Source organism: Pecten maximus, chromosome 15 (genome assembly GCF_902652985.1).
Source record: "Pecten maximus chromosome 15, xPecMax1.1, whole genome shotgun sequence".
Taxonomy (NCBI): domain Eukaryota; kingdom Metazoa; phylum Mollusca; class Bivalvia; order Pectinida; family Pectinidae; genus Pecten; species Pecten maximus.
Window position 1 is genome coordinate 30,190,424 of NC_047029.1, and position 23,421 is coordinate 30,213,844.

A 23,421-nucleotide genomic window follows, 5' to 3' on the forward strand; every position below is an offset into this window, starting at 1 on the left:
ATCAAACTTTGAACGGCATAATAAACGTTTCAAATTTCTTGGTTGTCGCTTACAATTTGTGATTTTATTTCTGTCTAATACCTTTTTCATCTTGTCACTATTCTTAAGAAAATCCTCACAACTTCTAATGGTTGGAAAAATATTAAAATTGTTTGGATTGTATGTAGAAACAAAAGGTAAAATGTCTGTGTTCTTTTGGCTTGCCACATGGGAAGTAAAAGGTCCCTTTTCCTTAGCTTTCTTTATTCCATTCAAAATTATCTCAGTAGGGTAATGTTGTTTTTTCAAAAACACAACTAAATCACAAAGTCGTTCCTCTAATCTATTATTATCACTCACAATAGTAACTAATCTAGATGCAAGATTACCAATGTTCTAAAAGTGAGTTTTATGTTTTACCTATATACCAAATGTCTAGCTCAGATGCTATAGAAAGAGAATCAAAAGAAAATATGTTTATTAATCTATTAAAACCAAGTCTCAATTCATGTAGTTCTGTGTGATTCCAAATCAATGTTACTGTAAAAACAGTTGTTTTCCATTACACAATTTTTAATTGTGTATTTTTTTATTTTGACGGCATCAATTTTGTATTTATGTGTACTTTTGATCATTGTCTTTTATGACGTCATCAATCTATGTTGTTTTGACGTAACCATGACACACAGTGATGACGTCACAAATAAATCCTTTCACTACACCTGAAGAGCTTGCTCTCAAAGCATGTTGAAAGCGCTAGTGTGAATTTCTGGTTTGTGTTTTTTATTATTATTACTATGTATACCCATCACAAGGACATTATATATTTTTAATTATATATATATATATAGAATGGTACCCGTTTAGTGGCATAGAAATGAAATACTAGTATATCTGAAAGTCTTCTATTAGAAAAATACACTAAATAACAACACAGATAGTACTATATATCACTTTCATTTTCAACAGAAAATAATGTTTACAGTAATTTGTGACATATTCATAAGTCTTTAATGTTTTATGTATTAAGAGATATATCTCAAACAACTGTTGATGGTGTCCCTAGGCCATTTATCTTTAATACAAATATTAATGAATAAAGTAATTGAAAAATTTAACTGATTTAAAGCAATTCTTTATTTCAAAACATCTTCACATAAGATTTTATCTATTTTTACTCAAACATATACTTTACAGTAACATTTAATTCCATTTAACAGACAAAAATTGGAAGTTTAGAACAGTTAACAGTAATTGGCTTTGTACCATATTTTATATACATGTATCATCACATCTAAATAAATCAACAAAGTTCATAACGTTTTAAGTGTCCCAGTTACCTTACTGGAATAACCATTAAAATGCGCAAAGAAAGTATTTTCTCTATATATTTCAAATGAAAAGAACTTTTAGTTCTATTCAGGTTATTTAAGGATGGTTTGAAAGTTGTGCTCATTTCAGAAATGCAAATATGTTACACTCACTACAATCTAAAACATATTAAAGTCTTAGCTTGTTTTTTCTTCAATCCGAATGAAAATGTTTGAAAATGAGACATATTGTGAAATGATGGAATTAAATACTGTTTGGAAATAAATATGGTAAAGTGGTCTGTCTTATAAGGGTAATAAGGTAATGAAACTGAATAAGGTACCTGTCATTAAAATGAGATCATTTCTTTTATTTTACAACTTTAAAGTTGTTGAAGACGAGACATTATAAAGATTATGTCATTGATTAAAAGTAATGAACATTACATAATTAATTTGTCGAGTATTTAATATGAGAACGATAAACATAAGAAAATCTTAAATGTCATGCTTGTACTTTAAGTTCACTCATTGCAATTGAAATAGAAATGCACCCAAAAGAAAAAAAAAAAAAAAAATGTATTTTCCAAAAAAGTCAATTGTATCATTAATGTAGAAATTGGTTTTGATGTGGTTAAAAAACTAAATGTGTACACAATTAAGTCATAGTATGTTTATAATTATATAAATTTCACTTCTCCTAGTGTAAAATATGAATAGGCCTATGATTCTTATTGACTCCCAAACAGTTACAGATACCAGTTCAGTATTTTACCCCATTATACTGCCCCTCCCCTCTTCTAAATACTAACCTAGCTCAATTACTGCCTGGATAGAAGTAGCCAAATATGGGGAACTACTCTGTAAGTGTCAAATGAAAGTACATGTATTACTTTTGAAGACAAAATACGCCCTTGATTAATAACCCATACCATTTATAATACTAACAAAATAGAGCAATTGAAAAACTGTTGTTTTTTTCTCCATTAAATTATATTCCCATATATATGAAACTCCAAAACCCAATACTGCCAATTTCATTTAACCCTCAAGTGTATTTAAAAACTTTAAAACATAGGTTACAATGTAATATGTCATCAGTGCCAAGGTCACATTCAAATATTTACAAGGTCATCAGTATTTAGTCTTATAACAAGTTTCAAAGGTTAACAAGACTGACAAGGTCATAGATAGTCAGTCATACAGGTGTAACAAAAGATCCAGGTTAACAAACTTTTCATCACCTGTCACCTTCCATGAATTACAAGGTCATTTTCAGTCATTTTAACATAACTGTATAACAAAGGTCAAGGTCAACAGGAGACAATTTACCAAATGTCCAATAAATATCAAGGTAAAAAAGGTCATTAAATCTTTTTAAACTACATTCATGGTTAATATCTCAGCAATGATGTTTCAATGGTTAGATCACATGTATCAATAGCTCTGACCTTCAGCCTCTCTTGCGCTAGAACTACAGGGCTGTAACCCTGGAAAAAGTGATATAATACCAGTTCGAGAGTAACCCATTGGGTGGGGTAGTAAAGCATGTTCAGGACTGTTCCTTGTTGCCTTTACTGCTGAACCAGGAGGACATGGCTGACCGAGCCTGAGTTAGGGCACCACCTGTATAAATATAAACATATATATCTACATGAAACTTCAGGTGACCACACAATTGTATGACATGGCTGACCGAGCCTGAGTTAGGGCACCACTTGTATAAAGTTAAACATATCTACATGAAAATTCAGGTGACCACACAATTGTAATATGCATCATCATTTAAAGAGGAAGTTATTAAGTAAACAGAATATAGCATAAATGTGTTTTTTGATTGTTGAAATCTTTGGTACCAAATTTTTTAAGTAAAGAAGATATGGATTTTTTGTCAGAATTATAAGACAGATCAATATTTTATCATTTCTATTTTTAAGGCAATACATGTATACCATATATATTTTGCAATTTAATTCTGAAAATAGCTAATAGTCCATCTTGAAATTAACATTTACAACACTGATTAATATGGAACAGAGTTCATTACTTATACTGATATTTGTTCAATGCCTCTGATATAGATTGTACACATATGTCCTATTTGTAAGCCTGCTTGTATCTGTCTTTATACAACAATTATAATGTATTTAATGAGACTGACCTACAACTTTGCCTGTTTGCATGACGTATTTGCCAGTCTGTGACACTGCAGCATTGATCTTCTTGCCTCGTTCTGTGCTCTGCATTGTACTGTTGACAGAACAAGTATATGCATGAAATGTATATGTATATGACTTGCTCTGCAAAATGACCCATGACACTAGGAAATAAGTTCTATGTGACATCTGTGTGAAATATCTGTCTTAGAAATACATTGTTCATTCTTCATCTCCTTGGAAGTAACTTACATGGTAAAAAGCCTGAATAAGGTAATTCAAATTAGTGAGGCATGAAAGCTTTTACAGGCTTTAACCAAACACACATTCACTTTCTAAGTAAAAAAGTAGGGTGCGTGATCAGTTTTAACCAAAAGTAGTCTACATGTATATAAAACAAAGACCTGTCTATTTAATCTAACTTTTTCGAGGAAAAGATTACTAAGAATTATTCAAATAAATATACTCAAAACATAGAAAGCATTGTGGAAACACCAGTTTGCCTCTCGGTGACAACTTACTGTGAGAGCCTCATTCTGATGTCAGACACACCCAGGTTTCCATGGTATGGATGACTGTAATGACAAAAAACATCCATTATAATACCAAGTAAGTCAAAGCAGTTATTAAGTACTGAGTATTTCTGAGGCAATGCATGCCTCTTGCTGACCCTAACTAGTTCAAAGGGTCATAACTCTATAAAAAGAGTTTAATGAACCAAATCTAAATAACTCTAACAAAAAGAGTTTGCTGAACAGAATCTTTAAACTCAATCTGCAACATGCTATCAAAGAGTCATGTTACCAGATTTCAATATTGTAAGCATGGTGCAAAAAATACCAATACAAATTTTTGGTGGTAACAAGCACTGTTTAAGGACAATTTGATGACAAATGGACAGAATGATGAAGGACCATGGATGATGGGCAATTTGAGCAGCCCTCCATCAAACTGTAGACTGTAAAAAGAGAGTGGATGATTGATTATGGTATATTGGTAACTTTTTGACAGCTCACATTGTTTGATTTTACCAATCTTTACATTTAACTACTTGTTTACATTTAACTATCTGTCTATCTACTTGTTTTACATTAAACTATCTGTTATCTACTTGTTGACATTACATTTAACTATCTGTCTATCTACTTGTTGACATTTAACTATCTGTCTATCTACTTGTTGACATTACATTTAACTATCTGTCTATCTACTTGTTGACATTTAACTATCTGTCTATCTACTTGTTGACATTACATTTAACTATCTGTCTATCTACTTGTTGACAATTAACTATCTGTCTATCTACTTGTTGACATTACATTTAACTATCTGTCTATCTACTTGTTCACATTAAACTATCTGTCTATCTACTTGTTGACATTACATTTAACTATCTGTCTAATCTACTTGTTCACATTAAACTATCTGTCTATCTACTTGTTCACATTAAACTATCTGTCTATCTACTTGTTCACATTAAACTATCTGTCTATCTACTTGTTCACATTAAACTGTCTATCTACTTGTTCACTTTAAACTATCTGTCTATCTACTTGTTGACATTAAACTATCTGTCTATCTACTTGTTGACATTAAACTATCTGTCTATCTACTTGTTCACATTAAACTATCTGTCTATCTACTTGTTCACTTTAAACTATCTGTCTATCTACTTGTTCACTTTAAACTATCTGTCTATCTACTTGTTCACATTAAACTATATGTCTATCTACTTGTTCACATTAAACTATCTGTCTATCTACTTGTTCACATTAAACTATCTGTCTATCTACTTGTTCACATTTAACTATCTGTCTATCTACTTGATTTACATTTAAACTATCTGTCTATCTACTTGTTCACATTAAACTATCTGTCTATCTACTTGTTCACATTAAACTATCTGTCTATCTACATTGTTACATTAAACTATCTGTCTATCTACCTGTTTTACATTTAACTATATGTCTATCTCCTTGTTTTACATTTAACTATCTGTCTATCTACTTGTTTTACATTTAACTATATGTCTATCTACTTGTTTTACATTTAACTATCTGTCTATCTACTTGTTTTACATTTAACTATCCGTCTATCTACTTGTTTTACATTTAACTATATGTCTATCTACTTGTTTTACATTTAACTATATGTCTATCTACTTGTTTTACATTTAACTATCTGTCTATCTACTTGTTTACATTAAACTATCTGTCTATCTACTTGTTGACATTAAACTATCTGTCTATCTACTTGTTGACATTAAACTATCTGTCTATCTACTTGTTCACATTAAACTATCTGTCTATCTACTTGTTCACATTAAACTATCTGTCTATCTACTTGTTCACATTTAACTATTTGTCTATCTACTTGTTCACATTTAACTATCTGTCTATCTACTTGTTGACATTTAACTATCCGTCTATCTACTTGTTTTACATTTAACTATCTGTCTATCTACTTGTTCACATTAAACTATCTGTCTATCTACTTGTTGACATTTAACTATCTGTCTATCTACTTGTTGACATTTAACTATCTGTCTATCTACTTGTTTTACATTAAACTATCTGTCTATCTACTTGTTTTACATTTAACTATCTGTCTATCTACTTGTTGACATTAAACTATCTGTCTATCTACTTGTTGACATTAAACTATCTGTCTATCTACTTGTTCACATTAAACTATCTGTCTATCTACATGTTCACATTAAACTATCTGTCTATCTACTTGTTTTACATTAAACTATCTGTCTATCTACTTGTTGACATCAAACTATCTGTCTATCTACTTGTTGACATCAAACTATCTGTCTATCTACTTGTTTTACATTTAACTATCTGTCTATCTACTTGTTGACATCAAACTATCTGTCTATCTACTTGTTTTACATTTAACTATCTGTCTATCTACTTGTTCACATTTAACTATCTGTCTATCTACTTGTTTTACATTAAACTATCTGTCTATCTACTTATTCACATTAAACTATCTGTCTATCTACTTGTTGACATTAAACTATCTGTCTATCTACTTGTTGACATCAAACTATCTGTCTATCTACTTGTTCACATTTAACCATCTGTCTATCTACTTGTTGACATTAAACTATCTGTCTATCTACTTGTTGACATCAAACTATCTGTCTATCTACTTGTTCACATTAAACTATCTGTCTATCTACTTGTTCACATTTAACTATCTGTCTATCTACTTGTTTTACATTTAACTATATGTCTATCTACTTGTTCACATTTAACTATCTGTCTATCTACTTGTTGACATTAAACTATCTGTCTATCTACTTGTTGACATCAAACTATCTGTCTATCTACTTGTTTTACATTTAACTATCTGTCTATCTACTTGTTGACATCAAACTATCTGTCTATCTACTTGTTCACATTAAACTATCTGTCTATCTACATGTTCACATTAAACTATCTGTCTATCTACTTGTTCACATTAAACTATCTGTCTATCTACTTGTTCACATTAAACTATCTGTCTATCTACTTGTTTACATTTAACTATCTGTCTATCTACTTGTTCACATTTAACTATCTGTCTATCTACTTGTTCACATTTAACTATTTGTCTATCTACTTGTTCACATTTAACTATCTGTCTATCTACTTGTTGACATTTAACTATCCGTCTATCTACTTGTTTTACATTTAACTATCTGTCTATCTACTTGTTCACATTAAACTATCTGTCTATCTACTTGTTGACATTTAACTATCTGTCTATCTACTTGTTGACATTTAACTATCTGTCTATCTACTTGTTCACATTAAACTATCTGTCTATCTACTTGTTTTACATTTAACTATCTGTCTATCTACTTGTTGACATTAAACTATCTGTCTATCTACTTGTTGACATTAAACTATCTGTCTATCTACTTGTTCACATTAAACTATCTGTCTATCTACATGTTCACATTAAACTATCTGTCTATCTACTTGTTTTACATTAAACTATCTGTCTATCTACTTGTTGACATCAAACTATCTGTCTATCTACTTGTTGACATCAAACTATCTGTCTATCTACTTGTTTACATTTAACTATCTGTCTATCTACTTGTTGACATCAAACTATCTGTATATCTACTTGTTTTACATTTAACTATCTGTCTATCTACTTGTTCACATTTAACTATCTGTCTATCTACTTGTTTTACATTAAACTATCTGTCTATCTACTTATTCACATTAAACTATCTGTCTATCTACTTGTTGACATTAAACTATCTGTCTATCTACTTGTTGACATCAAACTATCTGTCTATCTACTTATTCACATTTAACCATCTGTCTATCTACTTGTTGACATTAAACTATCTGTCTATCTACTTGTTGACATCAAACTATCTGTCTATCTACTTGTTCACATTAAACTATCTGTCTATCTACTTGTTCACATTAAACTATCTGTCTATCTACTTGTTTACATTTAACTATCTGTCTATCTACTTGTTGACATTTAACTATCTGTCTATCTACATGTTCACATTAAACTATCTGTCTATCTACTTATTCACATTTAACTATCTGTCTATCTACTTGTTCACATTAAACTATCTGTCTATCTACTTGTTGACATTTAACTATCTGTCTATCTACTTATTCACATTAAACTATCTGTCTATCTACTTGTTCACATTAAACTATCTGTCTATCTACTTGTTCACATTAAACTATCTGTCTATCTACTTGTTCACATTAAACTATCTGTCTATCTACTTGTTCACATTAAACTATCTGTCTATCTACTTATTCACATTAAACTATCTATGCACAATATACTGTGCTTAACCATGATTAACCATATATATGTGAGATTAAAAGAATCTATCATGGGTCTGTTCCGTGGACAGGGATATCTCAACCCGAGTGTAAGAGTTTGGCCAGTCAGCACGAGGCTTGCCGTGTGCTGGCCAGCCAAAGTCTTACTCGAGGGTTGAGATATCCTTGTTCACAGAACAGACCCATGATTGATTATTTTCCTCACATACCTGCAAGCAAATGTAAACTTTATTACTCAAAGTAAAATGATGATATTATGTTATTGTGAGCATGCAGTGTCATATTGCGGGTTCCAGCTGTCTTTACACTCCTGTGTGAGATTTATCCTTTCTCTGGTAACTGCGGGATAACCCTGTGAAATATGTGAGAATAGCATTTTCCTCAAAACGTAATCAGGCTTAAAAAATGAGTATTCTTTATTACAGATTACATTTACTAGTAATCATAGATATGAGATTTTGCTGTTGTTACCATGGGTTCTAAGGGATAATTAAATTGATTTGAAGATGTCCAGGTGATTAGTACTTACCCTAATGCAATATTCTTCATGCCTTCGTGTTCTGTAGTCGTCCATACTCGGTAGCTGTGTGTTGTTTTGAATGCTTGGACAAAAGACATACCAAAATCCTCTTGATGTTTTACATCTGAAAATGAGAAGTAACTTAAATGAATGATAAGATTTAGAGATATTGATCATGATATCAATATGATTGGTAAATTGCAGGTATATTGCTTAAATGTAACACTTTCCATTTTTTTTTTTTTTTTTTACAGAAAATTTGATTAATTCATATCTTGAATCATCCCATTTCATTGGCCTACCATCCTGCTGACAGCTGACTAGTAGAGACTGAAGATAGACCCGGAACTGTGCTCTCAACCACTCGTCTCCACCTTCCCACTCTGTCATATAAAATATCAACATATTACTGGTCATGAATATTGTTTTTACTGGAAATGATGACCATGAAAATAATTCATGGGTGAATTGTAATCAGATACTGATCATCTAATAGGTTTTTCATTGTATTGTGAAAGATGTCAATACTTTTTCATGGCATTGTGACAAAACTTCTTGGTATGTTTTCATTGTTTAATGAGGTTTTCATGGGATTATCACATTTTTTTCATGGTTTTCATGCCAAGTAGTGTGGTCATCTATGAAAGTAATGGAATCACACTGTTTCTGTTAAAATACACAATAATATTAACATCATTTATCGAGCCACAACTGATCCAGATCTCCCAATATAAAATCAGCGGTTATATCATGGCTTAAGTTCTATAAGGACTTTAATCAGACTGATATCTCAACTGAAATTCTTGAACATTTTCTTCAGGTTTGTAAAGTAAATATGATAGAAGATATATAACACGACCAATATGGTATTTGAGAGCACTATTACAGACAGTACAAAGAAATTCAACTGGTACAGTATCAGAGAAAATTGATTTCTTATACAACTACCATGTTTATTAAAAAGATATTACTTTGCTTGGCCTAAATAATTGTGAACAAAAATTGGAGTGTCGAAAACAGGTTTATAATATCCAATATAAGTATCAACAGCTGCAGTATACCTGTTCCATCAAAATAGGCAGAATCTTGGTCATCTTCAACAACAGCCTTCACAATGATCTCTGCAAACCGTAGGTCAGCGGTAGTCAGACTCAGGACCTTCTGTAGCTCTTTGTCATGGATATCAACTCGACTTTCCATTGTCTGTCGAATACGGTAGATAACTAAGTATGTGTATGACTCTATAGATTAATTATTTATTGCAGTTTTTAAGCTTTTGACATACATATTATTGGCTTAGAAAACATACAAAATATTGAGGTCATAGGACCTACAATATTCATATAAAAAAAATATATGGTCAGTTTTCTGGAAAACAACAGGTGAATCCATGAATTAAAAAAAATACCTTTAACAACATGCATCGTACTCACTGTCAGGATTAATGTAATGAAGGAGATATTGACAATTGTTTTCCGGCCACCAACTGATTATTATTGGTTCATTATTTTCATAAACATGTACATATATATACTGATAATAAATTATAAAGTGCCTACCAATTTTCAACATTCAAAAGTTGCATTTCTCGTGTAACATTCAAGGATAAGAAATTTTATTGAGTTCTTTTATTTCTCATCAAATATATATAGTTACAGGAATTAAAATAGAGGATGTTTTGTGAGGCAATATCATTGTTCCTAAGGGTTTAACTCTATAAGACCGTGACAGATATAAAAACTTAGGTATTTACGACATATTGAAGGGCTGTTTTGTGAATTTGCCATAACCTAGACGGTTTAGTGTGGAAAAGAATTATTTTTTATTAATTGTTATTTGTCTTTATTTCACATTAATACACATGTGCTCTAATTTATGATAAATATAATGGATATTACAGGAGAAGGGTTTGTTAGTGATGCTTTTTTCCCAATATTCTCTTTCCAAAGAATAATGATGGCAATTTTTTGTAATTCAACCAGGAAAAACATATGAGATACAGTTTTTTTTTACAGATGACAGAGGGCCTGAGAACCAGGTAATCAATTATTTTTGGCCTAAATCTTATTCTTTGACAGTGAGAGGTTGTTATTGTTCCAAGCCTGTTTAAGGTATATTTCATCAAGCCTTCCTATTATTGCTACTCTTTTCTATTTTCTTTTTGGTATGATTGGAACATGATGAAAAGTTGGTCTTTTGCAGCTTCAACTGGAGACACAAATTTAAAGCGTTGATGAATCTAATCATCACTTTGGACCATTGTGAAATACCATTAGCTGCATGCCGATATTCACACACAGAGGCTTCAGACTAATGCCCAACTCCATGATCCATATTTGTATGGTCAATGCAGTTGGGACTTTTGCCATGTCCCTGTGGTTTTCACAGCTACTTACATCGATGACCACATCAGTAAGGTGTCGTTTCTGCTTGAACAACATGTTGGTGGCCCCAATGACGAAGGCTCGTATGTTGACATCCTGCATCAGGTCATAATATTGTAATGACAGGTAAGGATGACATACATTACCCTGAAAAATCACATTTAACAAGATTATTAGCAACACAGACAAGTATAGCCGAATGTGGATGAAATATAAATTATGTTAATATGATAAACAAGAAGTGTTTCAAAATTTACTTCTCCATTATAGAATGGACATACACAAATTTACTCAGAAAATCAATAATAAATTGATCATATAATGTACAGTCACATACATTATCATATTCGACTAACAATGGATAATGGAAGCATACAATCATGTATGTTCAGTATCTGGTACGTAAATCTTGTTTAAGAAAGCAAACTACAAATGTATATGGAATTAATGTCAAAACATTATAATAATCAAAATTGAGAATCTGCGAGGCAGATGATATGGGTAAAATAAAAATGGATGTTCGTGATATTTTCATTATTATCGTGCAACTGTAACTGTATTTCTGTGACTCTACCTTTGAGAATATGACAAGCGGAAAGCCACAGTCATCTTGCTGTAGCCTGGAGGCAAGATAGGAGTTGGACATTTCAACCATTTGGACATCTCCTGGGCTATTATTGCTGCTTTGACCACTACTACTGCCACGCTTCAAACGTGATGTTTTTTCCCGCACCGAACCAAAAGCTGAGCTGAGTTTATTCTTCAGTGCAGCAGCTTTGCTTCCTGGACTCGACAATTTTCCGTCAGTATCCTGAATACTTATATCATCCTGTGATTTGTCGCCATCTGACTTTTTACTACTGGTTTCTGAAGAAAGTAGATCTACCTCCATCAAATCACTACTAACAATATCAGTCTTTCCATCCTCACTTACTCTGCTCTGTTGCCGAGATATATTCTTTTTCGTCAACTCAAAGTTTAATTCTTCAGCCTCTATAGCATTATCTGAGTATTCTCCACTACTTTCCTTGTTACTGGATTCCAATTCATGTTCAATGGACAAAAATAATCGATCCTCTTCCCATGAAAAACAATCTTCTTTATCAATTTTCTGAATACTTTCAGGAGAATCAAGATCCTCAACACTATCACTTAATTTGTGTTGAAGCAGACCTTCCTTATTTCCTTCTAAGCTTACAGACAATTCTGGGTTTGATGATTTTTTCCCAGTCGATTCTGAGTCCATTTTCTCCAGCATTTCTGAGTATTCCTCCATATCTATGACAGAATCACTGTTCTGGATTGTCTGGCCAGTTTGAACTGCTTCTATATGCGTGATAAAGTTCACATTAGCCAGTGGGTTGCTATTCTCTGTCAAAACCAGTTGTACAGGGGAGGTAACTGGACTTGGGGATGAAGAATGGAAAGAACTTCCGCGAGACCTGCTATGCGGTACTTTAATTTCTGCCGATTTTGTCGCCAGTATAAAACTTGTCTCATCCTTAAACACATCACCGGTACCACAACTGTTGTCTGGAATGGACAAATCACTGCTCGGATCTTTTGCAGTTTTGTCATCTAATTTTTGTGGTTTTTCATTAATATCACAATCTGCTGACTTTTCAGTTTGGAGAATCTCACCATCCTTATCAAGATTTATATTTTCATCAAGTGTTTTTGAGTCCTTCTTTACTATTGCACTGTCACCCTCACCTGATAAAACACTGGTACTGCTTATATTGTCTTTGTCCTCCGATACACTGGAATGTAAATTTGCGGAATCGGAAATGTATGTTTTTTCTTTAAGTGGGTTATTCGTCCCTGAATCTTCCTCACATCCCCTTGTTATTGTCGGGGAATTTGGTTCTTCAGGATTGAGTTTAGATATTTGGGTGTCTATCGTTAGTTGTATTTCGGGGTCAAGTGAAAGTTTTGGAGAGCTGTGTTGTGAACTGTCACTGTGATAGCGAATTTCCAAGAATTCTTCCTCGTCACTGCCGATTTGTGTGGATCTCATTGTTGGGGAAAGCTTCTTACTATTGCTGTTAGAAGTGGCTTCTTCTAATCCAAATTCTATCATACCTATAATAAAAATATGATACAAGTATTCAATAAAAACAGTTTCCTTTTAATTTGATATTAATAAATCAACACATCACAATTCTAATTACTGTACAGTAGCATAGGAGATCCCAGAGGGATCTTGGTTTGATTATCGTAACAGATCCCAGAGAGATCTTGGTTTAATTATCGTAAGAGATCCCAGAGAGAGGGATCTTGGTTTGATTATCGTAAGAGATCCCAGAGAGAGGGATCTTGGTTTGATTATTGTAAGAGATCCCAGAGAGAGGGATCTTGGTTTGATTATCGTAAGAGATCCCAGAGAGAGGGATCTTGGTTTGATTATCGTAAAAGATCCCAGAGGGATCTTGGTTTGATTATCGTAACAGATTCCAGAGAGATCTTGGTTTAATTATCGTAAGAGATCCCAGAGAGATCTTCGTTTAATTATCGTAAGAGATCCCAGAGAAAGGGATCTTGGTTTGATTATCGTAAAAGATCCCAGAGAGATCTTGGTTTGATTATCGTAAGAGATCCCAGACAGAGATCTTGGTTTAATTATCGTAAGAGATCCCAGAGAGAGGGATCTTGGTTTAATTATCGTAACAGATCCCAGAGAGAGGGATCTTGGTTTAATTATCGTAAGAGATCCCAGACAGAGATCTTGGTTTAATTATCGTAAGAGATCCCAGAGAGAGGGATCTTGGTTTAATTATCGTAACAGATCCCAGAGAGAGGGATCTTGGTTTAATTATCGTAACAGATCCCAGAGAGAGGGATCTTGGTTTAATTATCATAAGATATCCCAGAGATATCTTGGTTTAATTATCGTAAGAGATCCCGGACAGAGATCTTGGTTTAATTATCGTAAGAGATCCCAGAGAGAGGGATCTTTGTTTGATTATCGTAAGAGATCCCAGAGGGATCTTGGTTTAATTATCGTAAGAGATCCCAGAGAGATCTTGGTTTAATTATCGTAAGAGATCCCAGACAGAGATCTTGGTTTAATTATCGTAAGAGATCCCAGAGGGGGATCTTGGTTTAATTATCGTAAGAGATCCCAGAGGGATCTTGGTTTAATTACCGTAAGAGATCCCAGAGAGAGGGATCTTGGTTTAATTATCGTAAGAGATCCCAGAAGGATCTTGGTTTAATTATCGTAAGAGATCCAAGAGAGAGGTATCTTGGTTTGATTATCGTAAAAGATCCAAGAGAGAGAGATCTTGGTTTAATTATCGTAATAAGAGATCCCAGAGGGATCTTTGTGTCCACCATTGTATTATCATTACCGGTATTTTAACAAAACATGACTATACATGCACAAAAAGGAACAGACAAATAAAATATTAGAAAGATCCCTGTGCCAAGTTGTCCTTTCTGAGAAATAGCAATAAAAAAACTGCTAATGGTGGGCTAATAATGCAAATCATTTTTACGTTATATTTTTTCATTTCATGACTTAATATCAAAGTATTAATTGATCGAATGAGATTAACTTTTCCTGTCTTTGTAAAAATATTTTCTTTAAAAATGTGTTTATCACACAGTGCCACCCAGCCACTATACATTGTCAGGGAGAATTTTAAGCAGAGTGCATTTTGAATATTGATTCTCATTAATGAAAAACTACTTGTTTTAAACTATTGCAGTGTTAAAATTAAAAACAAAATACATGCTTACCTGGAAACAAGGAGAGAAGTGAAAGTAATGTATTACATAGCTTCTCAACAGGTGGGCCACTGAACAGAACCTAAAAAAGCAACGTAACAAATTACAAAACTCCATTATTTTGAATACTATTTAGCATTAGCATTATCAATTAAGTAACACATTTCGTAATATCTACTAGTTATGAAATTAAGGCATCTTTATTTGTTTTAAACAATGAGAGAAAACAGTGAATATAATTGTAAACTTAATTTATTTTACAACAATTCCGAAACAAGTTACATTAACTTATATCAATCACTCTGTAGGCCCGATGGAAGAGCATGTGGGGTCTTACTGTGGGAGGATAGCAGATAACCCGGGGTAACCCACGTGGTCGGGCAGGTGACCCCATACCTTTTCACGTCTGATCGGGGAGTCGAACCCACAGCCACCTAGGTAAAAGGTAAGTGTGTTACCACTGTACCACCCGACCACCAGAGAATGAAGAACATACATATATCATTATGTACTTTTCTAGGTCAGCTTAGTCATCACTTTTACACAAGTGACCGATGATCAACTAGTGATTGATCATGAAAGAAGTTTAATTTACAAAAAAAAAAAAAAATAGTAATAAACAATTTAGTGAAATAATTCTGATTTGTTTTGAAATCCGTTTGATGTAAGTTCTATACATTTAACAACTTGTAATAACTGCAGGAGAACAAAATCCTACACAGTATGTAAACTTTTAAAATTTATGAACAAAATTTAATCCAAATACACATTCTAATGTAACTTATGAAATGCATTATCGCAAAGTTAAGTTATAAAAAAAGATCATTGACAATTATAATCGAGTGTCAGAAGTCTTTTAGATAGTCTTTGTCATTCAGCAGATGTGTTCTTAAATTTGTGGTCATGATTCAAAGAAAAAGATATAGTTGTGATCTGTCCTTGAGCAAACCCAGAGAAACATTTCTAAACATTAGGTATAACATAGGCCTATTACATTTTATGTTAATCTAACAGTACATGTTTTTCGCTGTCTACTTTCGGTTTCATTTATAATGGCAACTGCATGTCATAGAATGTTGGTAACAGTGTACATGTTCAGCACCTCAATCTGGTGAGAAACTCATATAAAAATAGCTAATTAATTTACTAAATGTTACTTTTTATTCATATCCTTGTACAATGAAAATTCCCGTCATTAACATATTACTCAACACTGTAGGTCAATCACACTTCTGCAAAAAGTTTTAGAATTTAAACTTTCGGGGAACAATTAACACCAGAACCCCACCTTCCAAACGCCTGATTCTTGAAATGTTTGAAGACTTTCGAATGGCAGTCTCTAATGGTATTTTAGTTTCGTTATCTTGTCAGGCCTACAATTCAGTTCTGCTGTTATGATACACGATAGCATTACCATTGATATTCTAGTTCTGATTGGTTGTTGGTTTGAGCGCTCAGCCAATCAGCATCACTGTTAATTGTAGGGCTTTAGGTTTTGATATAAACAAACTCCTGCGACTTAGTCGATGCTGATGAAAAAACCGAGATGTACTAGTCCATATAAGAAATACAAAAAATTAAAAGTAGTTGAACCATGATCGATTATGAGAAACAAGGATCGATTTATCAATTTTCAAGTACAAATAACCAGACATGGACAAAATTAATCGGAACAACACTAGTTCAATTATATGTTCATGCAGTGTCATTAGACTTCTATTTGAAAATGTTCAAAGCTAGTTTTGACATAATTCATAGCATTAGCGTGGTATAAATCTCAACTGTCTATAGATTAGATACTGTACTTACCCTGCGTTCCAGGAGTATCAGTTTAAATAACAGCACAATTTTATGTCTGAACTGGCAAACAACATCCCTCACAGACATCCCTGCAATGAAAATGATTTTAACAATATTGCAACGGTAACAATCTCTACTCCTAAAGAGAAATTTTGTGTTAATTTGGTGATTTGTGATTTTGAGATCAATTACGTACAGTAACACAGGATAAACAGATGCACAATACACCCCATCTGACTGTAATCAAAATTTTAACTGAAAAAAATTGCCCCTAAAACATAAAGTCCTTAAGTTATCCAATTTTTTTTTTTTTAAACATGAATTATTTTTCCTAACTGAACCCATATGATGATTGTTAGCCACCGTATGAACATTCATGCAGAGAAATTAGGACAACACATTCTATGATTTTACTTTTATTACCATTGAAGGAATTGCCACGAAAACAACTTTAAACCATTTAATTTGTTTTGGATAGATGGACAGACAGTATCCACAATACATCCATCAAAATTTGACATGCGTACGATAAAATACACGATCTGTACTAAAAGTGAACTGTGCTTTTTTGCATTCTTGTAATATCTTTATACACTCCTTGACTGATCTTAATTAGTACACCTATAGAGGATTATTTGAACATACAAACCTTAAAGGCTACTAATGGCAATAATGGTTCAAAATTAGCAGTTTACCTTGCAGTTATTATAGTTAAATTATTTATTCTCCTCTAGTTATCCAACTGATTGTATGTTGATTATTAAGGCCTTATGGCATTTCAGTTCAGGAGAGAAATGCCCAGCCATTAATTAATTATGGCATTTGAAATTTGATCACACATACCCATGAAGACTCTGGACCCATCTCTCACCCCTTCGGTGACCGACATTGTGAGGTTCCTGTATGTCTCCTCCAACAAGCCCACCTTGGTGAAATCTCGCTCCTCAAAATAGGCATGTGTAATAAGCTCTAACTTGGCTTTCACTAATCCAAATAGAGGCTGGAAAAGATATGGAGAGATGTATGATTAAAGATGAGAATATATCACCTTGAAAAGTTTGGCATGATAAAATAAACAACAACATTAATGTCGAAATTGATAAATCCAGTGAAGTGTGATTTTCTAGTCGACATGTGATTTTGATATCTGGCTCGATGGTCAAGACAAACTTGATGTGTCGGAATGACACAAATGCCCTGGCCAATAACCAAGATTTAGAACTTTTTTAGTTTTATTGGCTTTGGTTAGAAATTTACACATGGCTTTTCAGGAATTGGTTGACCAAGGATGGTTGGCTAAGTAAATTACTAACTAGTACAGCAAGCTATAGGCACGGCTCTTCAATTTTGAATGACCATATTGGGTTTATTTTTTTTAAATCTTAAATCATTTGGTTAAAATACTTCAAATTAAATGGCTATAACTCTGGGAGTATTATTGACCACAACCACATTAGAACTTGACTTGCATATTATCATTATATAACTATATACCAATATATACTGTTCTAAATATTTATTATATTTTTTTGACATTGAAATTTAAAGTCTTTAGGTGAAAATATAAGTTTTATATTTTTTTGTTTTATTTAGTTTTCATATTTTCACTCATTTCTAACCAATCAAAGCACAGTATTAACAGTGAAAACATCGCTCTTGGCGGAACTACATTTTTTTGAGATATCAAACAAAAGATTTATCCACCTTTATTCAGCATGCACCTACTATCATCTGCTTTCTTCAACTTTCTGACAAATACTGCTATATATATATATTCAATCACTGTCACTGTCAGGAAACAAGAATGTCAACTACCTAAATAACTATGGCAAAACTAACATCAATTACAATCGCAAGATCTCCCATTCTCTTCCATCCTGATCAGTATGATCTTCCCTCGTACCAGTTCTGCTCAGGAATTGTGCAAAACTACAACTGAAACCCAGTCTTTAGAACATGAATATTCTTCTAGTATTCTTGGAATATTCTCAAAGAATCCAATAAGTAATATGGCAGTAATATTCAATTTGCATGGGCAAAACACCAATCTTCAGAGCTCACATCAAACGAGCATGTGTCTCGTCATGATTTATTTCCTTCTCCAGTATATAGAAAACAAAACAAGCACCTAAAGCTAGTTCCTGGCAATGACAGTGATGGAATATACACAGACATTGGCCTTTACAGTCAAGATTTGTTTTTGTATTCACCTTGCATTTCTCTCCACAAACAACTATAATAGGTTGGCCTACAATATTCACAACCACACATGTCACTTTGCCATATTGTGACACCTGTACATGTGTTGCTAGTGATATTATTACCTGAATATTTTGAATACTTCTTCAGTTGCAGATCTAAACTGGCATCAGTAAAGGTGAGAAAAAATGGAATAAATAGAATATTCCTCATTTCCTGATAAATAACAGTAATATTTCATCTCGTGGGATGGAAACTTCGATATTTTTTCCTATCTTATTTATATTTTATATATTTTAAATATCTAAATCTTCAACTCAAAAGATGAAATACGGTAAAACTTTTATTTATCAATAAACAAGGAATATCTTCTATGTATTCAATATTAAGTAAATGAACAGCCCGAAACATAAATGAAATTATGATGAAATGACAAAATGACAGCCAAGGGTAACACTACTTCGACCATGAAATGGAGGAAACATGAAATTGTTTATGCTGCTCCTGTAATTATAAACATTACCCTCGATATCTGTACTCACCAGTCGACTGAGGACACACACACTTTTCTGTACGGTACTTCTAGTCACATCAGCAGTCTTATTCACCAAGTCCTGTGCAAAAGTAAAAGGTACCAAAGCTTATATAATTTCCAGATCATTATTATCATCAGTTGTTTTTCTCTGGATATTCTCGTTTATATTGTAGATAAAAAGGAGCACTAAAGAGATGCATGATATATATAAGTCTCTCCATTTTAACTTCTTTTTAATCAAAGGTAGGTACGTTTTGAAGATGCCAACTTCACATCTGTGCATATGTTTTTATATCAGCATATAATGATTATATGATTATTACTCAATTTTTTCACTTACACTGGCATCCATCTGTCTGTAACAAGCCACTCCATACACAGTAGTGAAGTTACCATCCCTCGACGGCAGGTGGAAAAATATTGTGTCTACAAAAGAGTAAACTTGATTTAACTTGGAAGTGTGGATTTCATGGATACCCCCTGCTTCTCAAATATATATTCCAATATCAATGTGTCAAATTAAATTTGAATTTACGCTATTTTTGAATATTGGACACTTCCATGTTATATCTTTTTCCCAAATTTGACATACACACAAGAAACAGATTGAAATGTATCAGAAACCTGTATTACGCTTTTTTTTCAGTATTTACAGTGGGGGTCAAAGGTCAAGCAGAGGTTGCAGTGGTCTTATTTTAGTTTGTGACACATGTACACCATGTATGATATCTTTACACATTGAACAGTGACTAAGGTATTGAGCTCCGGAAACCTCATCAGCCTCTGAACATATATATTATGCAAAATATGCATATTATAACCATCTAACTCCAATTCAACTGAAAGAGAGTGGGGGCAACACAAATTTTTTAATTCATACTAAAGGATTTTTCTTCAGTAAAATAACATATGTAGTCCTCCGCGAGACTCCAGGGGTTGTGATCTGGCACATATGAATATGCTTTATGATCATAACCTGGCACTTCAAGTATCAAGGATTTATGACATTAAAAGCATTTTGGCATAGTATAATTAAAAGCTTACAATTAAATAGAATTCAAAGAAACAATCTAGACAGACAAGCACAAATATCACTTTTATGATTATTTAAAGAAAGAAACAATCTAGACAGACAGGCATAAATATCACTTTTATGAATATTTAAAGAAAGAAACAATCTAGACATACAGGCACAAATATCACTTTTATGAATATTTAAAGAAACAATTCAATACCTTGTGTGTAGTTGTGGGCACCGTCAGGTATGGCTAGAGACGGAAGGTGTTTCCAAACTTCTGGAACCTCATGACTATCAACCTTGTTTCCCGCAATAAGTGGAGGATAAGAAAATTCCACCTGTATAGTTAAGAAGAGAGATATCATTTAAGTTAAATTTTAAGCCTTTATTATGTAAAACAATTATACCAGGAATCAAACTCAAAAGAAGGGGCTACACATCAATAATAATAAAATGCATTATCACTCTCAATACCATGGCATATCTGTACCACTGTACCACAGACACAATGAAAAAAACCCAATATGCTGAAAACAAAAATTCCACAGAAGTGGATGTTCATGCTTGGAAACAGATTTTCTATTGATGAAGTTTGAGTTCAATCGGCCAAAAAGAATTGACTTATTATTATATAAATTGCAAAGAAACACATTTTCTATTTTTAGTAACAATGACCTTGACCTTTGACCTTCAGACCTGAAAAATATTCTCAAGCAAGCACTTGTGATAAAGAAGAGTTGCATGAAGTTTAAGTTTATATATACTTCGATATCTGCATTAAGTTTGAGTTTATATATATACATAATGTATACGGTATATGTGTGTGTGTGTGTGTGTTTCATAAACTCCTACCATGAATTTAGCTGGTAATTGTGCTGGAAATAATCAGTCTAATATTTATGACTATATATAGATAATCATCTGACCTTCAGAGTGATAGATCTTTTGTTAATACTAATTTGTTCTTGCACATTTTCTCATTATGATAGTCTTTAAACTATAGTGTATTTCACGCCCCTATATCTGGGTCTGAACACGTGCACAGGCACCAATCCTAATGGAGTTTTTTTTCCAGATTAATTGAGGGTTTTTTTTTCCAAATAAAAATAAAGTCATCGAAATTCCCAAAACTATCTAATCTTGTATTTTTATATATGTTATAACACAAAAGCCAGTATTCTGAGTCCAATACCCAATTATCCTACACTTTTGCTGCAAAAAATATCCACTGAAAGCATACAAATGTTCATGTGTAACAGAAGGAGAAAATGTCATGATCAGCAGCCAGACCAGGATTCAAACTCTAGATGGAGACTCAACCACTGAGCTACCTGGTCGCTGCTGATCGACCCAGTCCAGTTCCGCTACATTTATCCCCCTCCTTTTTTTCAAGTCTTCTCCCCCAAAGACCACAAGTTTGGATATCCCCTTGCTATAAGCATACTCCCATTGCTTTAAATAAGGATAAGCAAGCTCTGCAATTATGTAACAGGAGAAGGAGAAAATGTAGCAGCCAGACCAGGATTCGAACCTGATACCCTCTGGACACTGTACCACTGAGCTACTTGGTCGCTGATGATTGACCCAGTTTAGTTCCACTACATATTTAGTATATGACATGGCTACACACAACATATCAATTCTAACATGCATGGTTCAAGAGCAACTTTTACAGTATACATGGTATTGTTACTATGATAATGGTATTTTTATTCATAGCACAAGCAGTGTATAAACATGCAATTTCATAAATGTAGCTGATTGCTTTTATTGCTGTCCATGAAATAAATGTTTTCTTATTTAAACCTTAAACAATGTCGTATTTACTGCCAACTCTCAATTTTAAGGGGGGGGGGGGGGGGGGGGGGGGGGGTTCTTACTTCCAATCCAATCTGTTTTATGTTTTATTTTTTGTATTCTGCACCTATTTTTTTTACCTATATGCAATATTGCACTTAAATTATGGCATTTGAGAACTTTGCTTTTCGTCATGTATTTCCCCCGCTGTAGTGTAGCAAATCTATGCCTTACCTGATTAAAATCTACCGTATTAATCAGTAATTTCTAATGACCAGACAGGCAGAGGGAGTTTCCCAAACAGAAAATTCGAGTGGTATACACTACCTGACAGCCTTTCTTGTGATGAAATCCTATGACCACCACGTGTAGTACAGGTGAGTCCCTTGTTACGTCTGCGCCTGCCATCTTGTTATCACATCGCTTTGATTCTAACTACGACGTTATTATTTGGTAAACGAAATGTCATCATCGTCTGCCACAGGCCCTATGGTCGAACTTCCGGGACAAAATATACTCGGGATTCCTCGATAGCATCGATGAATGTATACATAAAGCAAAAGAGGTATCGAACCGTCTGTACATGCTGTGTTACGTACAGTAACGTAAATGTGATTGGCTAGTTTACCGAATATATAACGAATCACATTAGAGCTTTTAAGGATCCACATTTAAGGATCCACGTTACTCCACAAGTGTTAAGACATATATATATATATATATATATATATTAACTTAATTATGGTTTCGAATTGTTGGTGACTATGATAGCGATAACATATTTTTGATCATTCTGGGGAGTGATCACCCTGTTATGGGCGGCCGTTTTAGGATAAACTTTTTTTTTTACACTTAAGTGCAAAAAACTTTTTTGTTTACACTTAAGTGCAAAAACTTTTTTTTACACTTAAGTGCAAAAAACTTTTTTTACACTTAAGTGCAAAAAACTTTTTTTACACTTAAGTGCAAAAAACTATAAATTTAACCCTAGATTATCATCCCTTTTCATTATCAGGCCTGGGCGGGGGGAGGAGGCTTTTACTTTATATTTTTTACTAAGAATTTCCTGTAATTGTAAATATGTCTAAATTAATACATAAAAGCATGTGAAGTGTCCTTATTCCTTCATTTTTACATTATTTTGGTCATAAATGTTACAGTTAATCCCATTTAT

The 23,421-nt window shown here is 33.0% G+C and overlaps 1 protein-coding gene across 1 annotated transcript; it reads right to left on the bottom strand.

Moving 5' to 3' along the window:
• Positions 1–804: 804 nt before the first annotated feature.
• LOC117343937 (late secretory pathway protein AVL9 homolog) lies at positions 805–22,740 on the bottom strand. The gene is made up of 15 exons (XM_033906506.1): positions 22,575–22,740; positions 20,668–20,788; positions 19,773–19,858; positions 19,440–19,511; positions 17,542–17,698; positions 16,708–16,787; positions 14,911–14,980; positions 11,744–13,251; positions 11,182–11,316; positions 9,847–9,988; positions 9,088–9,168; positions 8,795–8,909; positions 3,967–4,020; positions 3,451–3,539; positions 805–2,915 (listed from the first exon to the last, which is right to left on the bottom strand). Exons 1-15 carry the CDS (start codon positions 22,653–22,655, stop codon positions 2,842–2,844), a joined length of 2,865 nt encoding a protein of 954 aa, XP_033762397.1. The 5' UTR covers positions 22,656–22,740; the 3' UTR covers positions 805–2,841.
• Positions 22,741–23,421: the final 681 nt, after the last annotated feature.